Genomic DNA, 11033 nt, shown 5'->3' on the forward strand with positions numbered 1-11033 from the left:
ACGTGTCCCCAGCAGCCTGCTGCTCGTCCCAGCTGTTGGGGTCAAGGAAGGGCTGTTTTTTTGGGAGCTCTGGCTGCGTGACAAAGCCTGTGAGAACCGGGAATGAAGCTGGATCTGAGGCACATCCTGGGGTGCACGTGCCTGCGCAGGGCTGTCTTGTTGGGTGATGGGGACCCCTGCAGCCGCATGAGGACCCTTCAGGCCAGGGGCTCTCTTGGGTTTGGGACTCCTGATTTGGCACTCGGCTGTTGTGCAAGAGCCGAACTTGGAAAAAAATCAGAAACCTCCCTCTGGAAATACCCCTCAGGCTGGAAGTCGTGGGGGCCCTGGGACTGGTGCTCATGGGGGCGGTTCCTACAGGTCTTAAGAAGGGCTGAGGATGGGGCTGGCAGCCAGAAGGAGACAGCCCTGGCCAGAGGCACCCTCTCCCTGGAAGGAGGGTAGAAAGGAAGGAAAACCACCCCTGCTGCTACCGTCCAGGCAATGGAGCCGGCTCCTGTCCTCCTCCTCCTGAGCTCGCTGTGGGGCTGCAGCGGTGAGTACCACGGGGCCAGGAGCCACCCCTATCCCCCAACCCACTGCACTGCCCAGCTCTGCTCTCCTTGCGTTGCCCATGGCCCTGTGGCCCCAGGGCCTCCCCGTTGCTGAGTCCTGACAGCCGCTGGGTCCCCCCCATCGCTGCTGCAGCTTCCCGTCCTGGCGCTCAGGATTCTGGTGACTGTCCCCTTCTCTCACCCTGCGGTTTCCTCCTGCCCAGGGCGCCCTGCTGACAGTCTGGTGGTGACACCGCGGGAGCCGGTGGTGCCGTTCGGGGGCTCAACAGAACTGAACTGCTCCCTGGCCTGCGCAGGAGGCACGGTGGAGTGGAGGGGGCTGGATACTGCCCTGGGAACCATCACATCCTTCCCCACCCACAGCATCCTGCACATCAGCCAAGCCACTGTGGCCATGGAGGGCATGAAGATCTGCCAGGGCAGCTGCTACGGGCAGCACTACCAGCAAACTGTTGAACTGAAGGTCTACGGTAAGAGCTCCCCAGCCCATCCCTTGCCGCCTCCTGGCACAGCCCTGGATCCCCAAAGCAGCCTCCTCCCTCCTGGGCTCTGCTGCCAAAAATCACCTTGGCTCTGCCCCTCCTCTGCAGCCCTCCCGGACACACTGCAGCTGGAGGCAGCACCCCACACCCTGTGCCCGGGGTGCCCCGCCAGCCTGCGCTGCTCGGCTGCACGCGTGCACCCTGTCACTGGGCTGGCCCTCACCTGGTACCGGGGGCACCAGGCTCTGGAGAACACAGACTTTGATGCCTCGGAGACCGACGAGGAGCTGTATGACATTGTGTCCACCCTGGCAGTGGATGGGACAGACGTGGCAGAAGGGGTGGAGTTCAGGTGCGAGGTGACGCTGCGTGTTGGGCAGGAGACCTTCACCAGGGTGGCGTCTGTGGTGGCGAGCGCTAGGGGTGAGTGCCAGGAGGGGCTGGGAACCACGGCCCCCACATGTTCCATTTGCTGGAGCCAACCTCCACCACCCTATGCTGCTTGGAATAGCTTTGCCAGAACAGGAGCAGCTCCTGCTTCTGCACCATTCCCGAATCTCCCATCCCCATCCCTGTCCCTGTCCCTGCTGCCAGTGCCCGTTTGCTCCCGCTTGCTATGCTCAGAGTGGAGTGGGATGGGGCTGCAGAGAGGCCACCTGTGACTGATGCTGCTGTGTGTTCACAGCCACCTCCATGGGGAGCCCCAGCACAGCCGGGCCTTTGAGCACCACAGTGCTGCCCCCAGGGCCGAGTGTCCCCACGCATGATCCCACCACAGCGCGGGAGCCTGACGCTGGGACCACCCTGCAGCTGGCTGCTGCCACCACACCCTCCTCCACGGAGCGTGCTGCGTCCCGGGACTTTGTCGCAGGCAGTCCCACAGCTGCCGCCACGCTCCCTGGCTCTGGCACAGTGAGCCCAGGGCCATCTGTGCGTTCAGTGCCCGCCTGCAGCCTGCAGATTTGGTCGCTGCCCCCCACGGGGACGCGGGGCAGAGCCCTGCGCATCGAGTGCCACGCGCAGTGTGCCGGGAACGCCACGGTGCACTGGCTGCGGACCCCTGCCGCCCTATCTCAATACCGGGAGGAGGCCACGGGTGGCAGTTCTGCGCTGTGGATGGACCACGCTGAGCCCTGGCACCAGGGCCACTACCAGTGTGTCCTGCTCGGCCGCCCCACGCAGGTAGTCAGCCTGGAGCTGACGGTTGTGGATGGTGAGTGGTGATCTGTGGGCCCTTGCCCTGCCCCCCATTGCTTGGATGGGGCTGCAGCCTCTTGTACCGGTGCCGCAGTTGGTGCTGGGGGGATTTGCTCATCCCTTGGGGTTTTGCTGCCCTGAGCAGCTGTGGTTACAGCTCCCTGTGTCTGCAGGTTCGTTCAGCTCCAGCCCTGCAATCGCTGCAGGGGCAGCGGCCTCACTACTGGGGTTCATCGTGACGGCTGTCGTGTGTCGTCGCCTGTGGAAACGTTTCAGATCTCGGTGGGAGCTGTCCTAGGAGCAGGAGCAGCCCACGGGTGCCCCCAGCCCCCCAGCCGTGTCCCTGCTGTCCCCCTGTCCGCTGCTGGCCTCTCTCGGCCCCTGGCCAGCCAGAAGCAGCAGGAGCAGGAGCTGTGCCCGCGGCCGCCGCAGGAAGCAGGGGCTGGAAGGGCGATGAGCAGCGGTGTCACAGGGACGGGGCAAGGGATGCTCCCGGGACTGCATCCCCGCGAGCTCGCACCGGACACTGGGCTGGTCCGGCGCTCCCGGAACCCGCGATGGGCGAGAGCGCGACGGCCGCTCGCCTGCCACGGCAGAGGGGCCGAGGCAGCCTCCGGGGGAGCGTGGGCTCGGCGGGCGGGGGGGCGGTGCTCCAATAAAGAGCTGTTTCTGTTCGAGCCCTGAGCGAGTGTCCTTTGGGCCGGGACGCCCCCGCGGCCCCTCACCGGCCCCTCACCGGCCCCTCACCGGCCCCGGGTCACCCGCCGCGTCCGCCCGGTTGCCAAGGGCGGGCCACCTGCCCGGACTACACATGGCGGCCGCGGCGCCCCCCAGCGTTACCACCGACAGGGCAGCTCCCTTGCCCATACTCATGATGGCGGCCGCGGCATCGCCCCATGGCGGCGCGTTCGCGTTCTCTTCCTGCCCACCGATTGGCTGCCAGTGCGCAAGATGGTCGTGCGGGACCTTCCGGTCCGGGCGGAAGCGCGCTCCAAGATGGCGGCGTACGAGAAGCGGCGGGCGGCCCAGGGGCCGGCGGGGGGCAGCGGGCTGGCGGAGCCGGGGCGGGCGGCGCCGGGGGGCGGCGGGCTGGCGGAGGACAGCGCGGCCGAATTCCTGCTTCGAGCCGGCGTCACGGCCATGGTGCGCGAGGCGTTGCTGAAGGTGTTGGAGGCGCGGCCCGCCGAACCCGTGTCCTTCCTGGCCGAGTACTTCGAGCGGCTGGTGCCGGCGGAGGCGGCGGCGGAGCCCCCGGGGCCACCGCAGCGCCTGGCTCGGGCGCTGTGGTACGTGCGCCTGGCTCACCACTCGCACAGGTGCGGCGGGCGGCGGCGGGGGCGGCGGGGACGGGGATGAGGCCGCCTCTCTGTGTCTGTGCCCTGTCACGACAGGACGGCTTTCGACAGCAACGCCGGCGCGGCCTACGAGGTGCTGGGGTGCGGTGGGCGTCGGCGGGCGGCAGGCGTGGACGGGCGGCTCTACAGCGAGCTGCTGCGGCGCATCTGCCAGCGCGGGGCGGCCCCGGCCGAGGCGGCGGCCGCGCTGCTGCGCCGCGTCCGCTGCCGCGACCACGAGGCCGTCCCGTTCGACGTGTTCCGCTACGGCGTCCTCACCTGCTGCGTGCTGCTGGAGTTCGCGGCCAAGGCCGACGCGCTGTTTGCCGTGCTGGGCGGCGGCGGCTCCGCGGACTCCCGGCTCTGCCAGGCTGTGCTGCGGGCGCTGGAGGATGCGCTGGGCGCCGGGCACGGCGCGCGGCCCGGCCGCTACTTGGAGGCAGGCTCCCGGCTGGGCCCCGATGGGCTGGCCCTGGCCATGGACCGGGCGCTGCAGGAGAGGAAGCTTGGCTCCTCTATGAGCAGGGAAGAGTTCCTGAGGAAAGCCACCGCCCTCTTTATTGCGAAAGTGAAGCCTGTGGAGTGATGCTGGCTGGGAGCAGTGCTGGCTGTGGCTGCTGTGGACCCCACAGGACCTCCAGCAAGCTGAACGGTGAGCATGGGGGGCTGTTTGGGCGCTGGCTGGAGAACCTGGGTCTGCCCGACAAGAGATTGCCCATTTCCACGCCTCTCCCCTATTCCTGTGGTGCCCAGCAGCTCTGTGCCCTTTCTCACAGCACCTTGCCCAGCCATGGCTCCTCTGGCCCAGCCGCATTGGGAAATCTCTTTCAGGTGTTATCCAGGACTGGCACGGGGACCGTGACCTGCAGGGCAGCTCTGAGCAGTGAATCAAGCCAGAAGGAACAAAGCGGGGCCATGGCTGCACTGGGGCAGCTGGGGAGGGCTGAGGTGATTTGAGACATGGAGCATCATGTCTGGACAAAACACATCCCCTTTCCTTGGGACAGGGTTTGATTTGGCACCAACTGCGTGTCAGGCCAGGGGTTATTTATTTGAACTTGTCTGTTATTTATACTGTGGAATTGCTGGTTTGCTGTAAGACATTAAAGCGTTTTATTATTTTTTGGTGGCCAGTTTCTTACCATCGGGCAGTACAGGGCAGTCTCCATCCTTGGGGGCTGTTTTGGGCATGTATAGGGCTGTGGAGCACCTGGAGTGCAAGGGCTGGTTGGAGGATCCCCACAGGCTCGGGATGTTGTATTGGGTGGGGGCAGGACCTGGGGCTGGTCAGAGTGAGGCTGCGGGTGGTGGCTCCTGACCTAGGCACAGGTGACAGGATGTGACACGAGGGGAGGTATGAGCCGCGGCCGCTGGAGGGATCATTCTGCTGGGGCCGTCCCGGGAGCAGCCTCTGCTCTGGTTCCCTGGCAGTCTGGTGTAGTATCACACAGAGTGTGACGCCCGCGGCCTGACAGGTGCAGTCACTGCTGAACGCTGACCTGGGTCTGCACGGTCGCACCGGGGCTGTGGGCCGAGCCGGGACTCGGTGTCGCGGGGAGCCCCGGGGCGGCGGACGATCGCTGAGGGGACGCCGGCACGTGCGCTAGGTTTGCTCGGCGGGACGGCCGGGAGCGTCAGCAGGGCCAGGAGCACCGGGAGCGCCGACGGGACCGGGACCGGGAGCGCCGAGCCCGGCGGCGCCGCCGCCGTTCCGGGGCAGGGCGGAGCGAGCCCCGCCCCCGCAGCGCGCGTTGATTGGCCAGCGGTGCCCGTAGGGGCGGAGCTCCGGCCGGCCCAGCCCCGCCGCCCCCCGCGCCTCAGAGCGGCCGCCGAGCCCCCCCGGCCCCGCCGAGCCCCCCTCGGCCCCGCCATGGCGCGGCCCCCCGTGCCCAGCTCGCAGAAGGCGCTGCTGCTGGAGCTGAAGGGGCTGCAGGAGGAGCCTGTGGAGGGGTTCCGGGTCACCCTGGTGGACGAGGGGGATCTGTACACCTGGGACGTGGCCATCTTCGGCCCTCCGGACACCCACTACGAGGGCGGGTACTTCAAGGTGAGAGGCCGGGGGGAGCGAGGGCTCGGGGTGTGGGGGGAGATGGGGTGAAGGCAGAGCAGGTGGTGTCGTGGGTTGTGCCGGATGCCTTGGGAAGGGGTAAGGGGTTTCGGGAGTGGGGAGACCCTGTGAGGGGGCTGTGGACGAGGGAGGGTGTCTCGGGTGGGGGGGCGTGACAGGGCGGCTTCCGGCCTTGGGGGGTGCTGAGGGCCGGGGAGATCTGGGTCTTTTGCTGAACACTGTGGGGTCACGGGGTGGTCCTGTGGAAAGGATGGGAGCTGGTGCGCAGGTGGCTGCTGCCAAAGTAGGCGAGGGTCCCCTTCGTTGTGAGGGGCGTTTGGCCCCCCGGGGGCTCTGTGGGTGCCGGACTGCAAGCTCTGGACGGCTGATGTTCCCTTTCCTGGAGGGGATCCAGGGCATTGCCACCAGACCGGAGGGAAGAGACAAAGGTCCCTCGGGTGCAGACACAGATGGCCCAGCCCGGGGGGAGCTGAGAGCTGGGCAGAGAGTGTGTCTCATGGCTTGGTTTGGGGTTTGAGGTGGGAGAAGGCGTTTTGTGGTCTGACAGCTCAGTCTCTCTCTCGGCAGGATGTGTGTGTGCTCTTCCCAGGTCTTGTGCAACCTGGGTGGCTGTTTTCTTCCTCTTTCTCATCCTCCCTCCTCCACCAAGCTCTTGTGTTTTCATCCTGTTGCTGTCAGGGTGGGGATGTGCCGGGTGAGTCACCCAGGGTCAGCTGTGTTTGTTTTCCTGGGCATGCATAGCTGATGCTTCAGAGCCAGGTTTTATCTTTTCACTGAAATGGACTTTTTTTTTCTGTAGCCTCTTGGCATGAGACCCTCTGAACTCTCACCTTGTAGCCACTTGTGCTCCAGTTGTGTGCCTGAGAGCTTCCAGAGGGTGCTGGTGAGACTCTACATAAGAGGAGAGCGAAGGGGCTGAATCTTCTCCAGCCTGTTAGTACATGGCAGAGCAGGGTTATTGCTGTCCCAGCCCCCTTTGCCTCTGTCGGTTTTGTTCTTATCCCCTCTGACACAACAAAGGGGATTATTCTGCGACGTTCAGCTGTTTGGCTGGAGCCCAGCGCAGGGCTGAGTGTCCCTGTGTGCGTGTACACTGCCCTGGGCTGCCCAAACTCCACACACAGAACACGGCCCCCACTGTGCTTTTCCCCCTTTCCGTGTCCCTCTGTGCAGTGCAGCTCAGGGACAAAGGGCCAGCCCGGAGGCCAAGGCAGGAACATGTGTGGGGACAGACCGACTGCTGTCGGGGGTTGCCCGTGCTGGGGACAGATCCTGGAACGGCAGGAGAGAGGGGGGCTGGAGCCCAGGATGGGTCAGGGTGGTGGGGAGGGGGACAGGTGTCTCTGTCTCCTGCCCTGATCCGTGAGCAACCGTGAGCTGACGGCTGTTTGGCAGCATCGTCTGTTGTCCAGGCTGTAGTTCCAGAAGCATCCAAAGAGTTGTCTGCAGTTACCTTGCTGAATGGGGTTCATTCCATGGGTAAAGAGCAATCCCAGTTCACTCCTCCACTGCTGGGCAGAGCCAGAGTGGTTCACACTGTCCCTTCGTGGATCTAGTGTCCAAATTCTCTTGTATGTGAACTGAGGGAGCAAGAAATGTTCAAGGAGTTGTTTTGTGTTTAAACCTTCACTGTTTGTTTCTGGCCATTGCCTGTTTTGGGAGCAGCAGCTGAGTCTCAATCTGGAAGTTTGTTCCCAGGGCTTGGAAACAGCCGAAAGCTGAATCAGTCTCTGGGACGTTGCCACAAAGGGAGGAGCTGCCCCCGTCCTCTCAGATGCCTGGTGCTGGCAGCCTGGGGCAGCAGCTTTGGGGGCCATGAGCACATTGCTCTAAGTCCCTGTGCCACCTCAGGCTTCACCTCCTCGCTCAAGGGTGGGCAGTGAGCCTGTGTTTGCCTGGCCTCAGCCCCTCCGGTTCAGTGGCTGCTGGAGCCCTGGGCTGCAGCCTGAACTTCACGTGCTTTTATTTTTAGTCCCTGAGCTTCGCGCTGCAGCCAGTTTGGACTTGGTCTCTTTTCAGCAGTGATAGGCTATTTTTAGACATTTGGTGTGTTAATCAGAGCACAAAACACCTGATGCTTCCTCCCCCTGAGCTCTGAAGGGTAAACAGCCTTTTCTCTGGTGGCACAGCTATGTCCACTGGACAGCAGCCCTGGGGGTTGGTTGGCTTCAGGTGCTGGGGCTGTGCTGGATCAGCACCGTGGGCTCCCACTGGTCCTTCTATGTTGGAGAGCACTGGGTTAGTGTGGGTGAGCCCTGCTGGAGAGGAGGGTATTGGACAGAATGGTGGGGAAGGAGCTGACAACCCTCACAGCCTGTTCACTTACCCCACTCTGTGTGGTGGGAGGGCACCTGCAGGGTCAGTGTCTGTCCTGCCTCTGGGGCTGGTGTCCTGCTTACGGAGCCAGCTAACGTGGAGGCCGGCAGAAGCTCTTCTGGGCTTGGCAGAGGTTCCTTTTTCCCAGAGCTGTCAGAAGCTTTGTGGTTTCAATCCCTTCCTTCTCACAAGCTGGTCTCCTCATGTCTCCTTATTGTTTCCTTGCAGGCTCGTCTCCGGTTTCCCATCGACTACCCCTACTCTCCTCCTGCCTTCAGGTTCTTAACCAAAATGTGGCACCCCAATATCTATGAGGTAGGTCCCCGAGGACAGTGAGGAGAGTCTTGGACAGGCGGTGGACACGTGTGCATCTATTGCGATGACACTGGATGAAAGTGCCAGCCTTTGTCTGGCACTGGACACTCAGTGCCTTTAGCAATGACTGCCTGGCACTGGGAAGGCCACTAATGAGCTCACAACAGCCGTTTGCTGTCCCAGCGCAGGTGCCAGGCCAGCCAGGCTTCCCAGCCTGACGGCTCCCACGCTCACCCTGTGGGGATGTCGTGCCTGTGCCATGAGTGGCTGCAGGGCGGGCAATGTGCCTGGCCCAGGGCCCACTGGTCACAGGGTGTACCCGGAGTGTTCAGCATCAGGCAGCCTGACCCGTACGGTGCTGGCAGCCCAAGGCCTGAGGCTGCAGCAACAACTCTGGTACCCCTTCCTTGGGACTGAAGGAACAACTGGGATTGCCTCACGTGGCTTCAGCCAAAGGGAAGAGTGAGTGAGGAGCTGCTACTGGAGGGTGCTTGGGGCATCAGCTCCTGAGGGTTCTGTTTCTCTTGTGCTTTCAGACTGGTGATGTCTGCATCTCCATCCTCCACCCACCTGTGGACGACCCGCAGAGTGGGGAGCTGCCGTCGGAACGCTGGAACCCCACCCAGAACGTGCGGTGAGGGCTGCAGGGGGGCTGCAGGCAGGGATGGGCTGGTGGGAGGATGGGGATGGCATTCTGCTCCCAAAGATCCTGGGGAACTGTTGAAGGCACTTGGGCTGTGGGCTTTGCTGAAGAACAGCCAGAGCTTGTATGGGGTTGTGTGTGAGCCTGACAGCCATGCGCTGCTGTCCCCTGCCTGGCCTGCTCCTCCTCACTGGGACCTTCTCTTGCTGTGGGGGCACAGGACTCTCCCAGCCCATGGACTCAGTGGCATTGCTGGGACACGGGGCTGCTGGCACTGCTGGGGTGTGGCTGGCTGCTGTCCTGCCTTGGCTCTGACCTGCTTGTGTTTATCAATGCCAGGACCATTCTCCTGAGCGTGATCTCACTGCTGAATGAGCCCAACACGTTTTCCCCAGCCAACGTGGATGCCTCTGTGATGTACCGCAAGTGGAAGGAGAGCAAAGGGAAGGACCGGGAGTACACGGACATCATCAGGTGTGTGCTGAGCCAGGCCTGGCAGCGCTGGCTGGGCTGGTGTCCTGTGGGACATGGGGTCTGGAGGGCTGCGGTGCAGAGCTCTGTCCTCACCCCTCACTTCTGGCCCTCCAGGAAGCAAGTGCTGGGCACCAAGCTGGATGCTGAGCGGGATGGTGTGAAAGTCCCCACCACACTGGCAGAGTACTGTGTGAAGACCAAGGCTCCAGCCTCAGATGAGGGCTCAGACCTCTTCTATGATGACTATTATGAAGATGATGAGATGGAGGAGGAAGCAGAGAGCTGTTATGGTGATGAGGATGACTCCGGCAATGAGGAATCTTGATGGCCCTCTAGCATTGCAAAACTTACTATAAACTACTGAATTTTACCTCATCTAGAACAAACGGGTTTGAATTTAGGATATGTCAGCCCTGAAATTAACTCTCTACCTCGCAGGGAGACTGTTCTGCTGTTGCAAAGGAAATCCCATCACTGCCTTTGTAGGCAAAGCAAAAAACAACCCCCCTATTTTATAAACTTCCTGGGGTGAGGGTGGGGAGGGGGAAGCTGTGTTTGGGTGTTCACAAAGCCACAGAAGTTGGGGCTGGTGTCTCTGGCTGAGGAGTGACAGCCAGAGCTGATATTGGCTGCCTCTTGTTTGGGCATGTTCAGCTCTTCAACCCTGTTGGGGAGGAGTGGTTTGGGGGGCTTGTGATGGCAGTTAGTGGTTGCTTTTGGGAGGGCAGCGTGTGAGCATTCTGTGACTTTCAACACTTTTTGGGGCTCACCCTGCAGCCCTCTGGGCTGTCCCTGTGGGACCCTCCTGCTTGCCCTGCCTGTGATGCCAGAGCTGTGTTTGTAGGGCACCAGGCAGAATGTGCCTGGCAGCTGCCAGCACTGGGGGCGTGGGGATGGTCTGTTTGTAGTTTTTGACTAGCTGGGAGGGACAGGGTCATGCTGAGTCTTTCTGCTTCTGTTTTTTTGGAAACTATTTAATAAAGTTCTTCTAGGGAAGGGCCGTGGTGCATCAGTGAGGCTCTGCTTTGTCTGTTCCAGGGGTTTCCATGCCAGACGTGGACCAGCTTCTGCCCTTCAGCCCCTACATGGAGCTGTGGCGGGATGGACTGGCTGCTCTCCCAGGGCTTCAGGGCAGCGTGGGTCTTGCAGCAACCCTCTTCCCGCCTTGCAGAGGAGGCAGGAGGGTCTGGGCAGGGTTGCCTCTGGCCTGGAGAGCATCTTTGCCCTTCCCAGGGAGGGGAGGGTACAGCGTTAGGTGCCTCTGTCCCAGAGCTGCGGCCAACACTTGGTCTCTTGGCCTGGGCCAAACCCTCCAGTGCTGCACTGGGATGGTGCTTCCCTTCCTGCTCCTCTGCAGGCAGCAGACCTGCCCAGACAGTGCCCAGCTACACTGAGTGGCAACTGATGGGTGCCCAGTGGGTGCCTGGGGCCCTCGCAGCTGCTCTGTTCTGGGCATGGTTGGGTGTGTCCTGAGCCCACTGCCTTCCTCAGCTAGGATGGTGTGAGCAGCCCTGCCGCCAGCGCCTTGGGGCCAGGGCAGGGATGAGCCCTGGCAAACCGCCTGCCTGAGGCTCCTGCCCCCCCTGCACAAAGCTCATCAGAGGGGTAATGAGCAAAACTTCCCCTGGCTGGAGTCGTGCAAATGGGATC

The 11033-nt window shown here is 62.8% G+C and overlaps 3 protein-coding genes across 3 annotated transcripts; all 3 read left to right on the forward strand.

The window, feature by feature from the left end:
- The first annotated feature begins 173 nt into the window (after nt 1-173).
- MADCAM1 (mucosal vascular addressin cell adhesion molecule 1) lies at nt 174-2850 on the forward strand. Its single transcript, XM_050321331.1, has 5 exons — nt 174-535; nt 758-1024; nt 1145-1459; nt 1722-2249; nt 2407-2850. Exons 1-5 carry the CDS (start codon nt 484-486, stop codon nt 2529-2531), a joined length of 1287 nt encoding a protein of 428 aa, XP_050177288.1. The 5' UTR covers nt 174-483; the 3' UTR covers nt 2532-2850.
- A 257-nt stretch (nt 2851-3107) lies between these two features.
- On the forward strand, nt 3108-4689 carry TPGS1 (tubulin polyglutamylase complex subunit 1). The gene is given in 3 exon segments (XM_050321337.1): nt 3108-3216; nt 3219-3549; nt 3625-4689. Coding segments are annotated over 3 exon segments (969 nt in total). The 3' UTR covers nt 4154-4689.
- A 685-nt stretch (nt 4690-5374) lies between these two features.
- CDC34 (cell division cycle 34, ubiqiutin conjugating enzyme) lies at nt 5375-10395 on the forward strand. The gene is made up of 5 exons (XM_050321340.1): nt 5375-5614; nt 8180-8266; nt 8803-8900; nt 9249-9383; nt 9498-10395. The coding sequence occupies exons 1-5, from the start codon at nt 5438-5440 to the stop codon at nt 9706-9708; spliced, it is 708 nt and encodes a 235-aa protein (XP_050177297.1). The 5' UTR covers nt 5375-5437; the 3' UTR covers nt 9709-10395.
- The last annotated feature ends 638 nt before the right edge of the window (nt 10396-11033 follow it).

The sequence above is a fragment of the Myiozetetes cayanensis genome, unplaced genomic scaffold (genome assembly GCF_022539395.1).
Source record: "Myiozetetes cayanensis isolate MyiCay16 unplaced genomic scaffold, myiCay2020 scf26, whole genome shotgun sequence".
Classification (NCBI taxonomy): domain Eukaryota; kingdom Metazoa; phylum Chordata; class Aves; order Passeriformes; family Tyrannidae; genus Myiozetetes; species Myiozetetes cayanensis.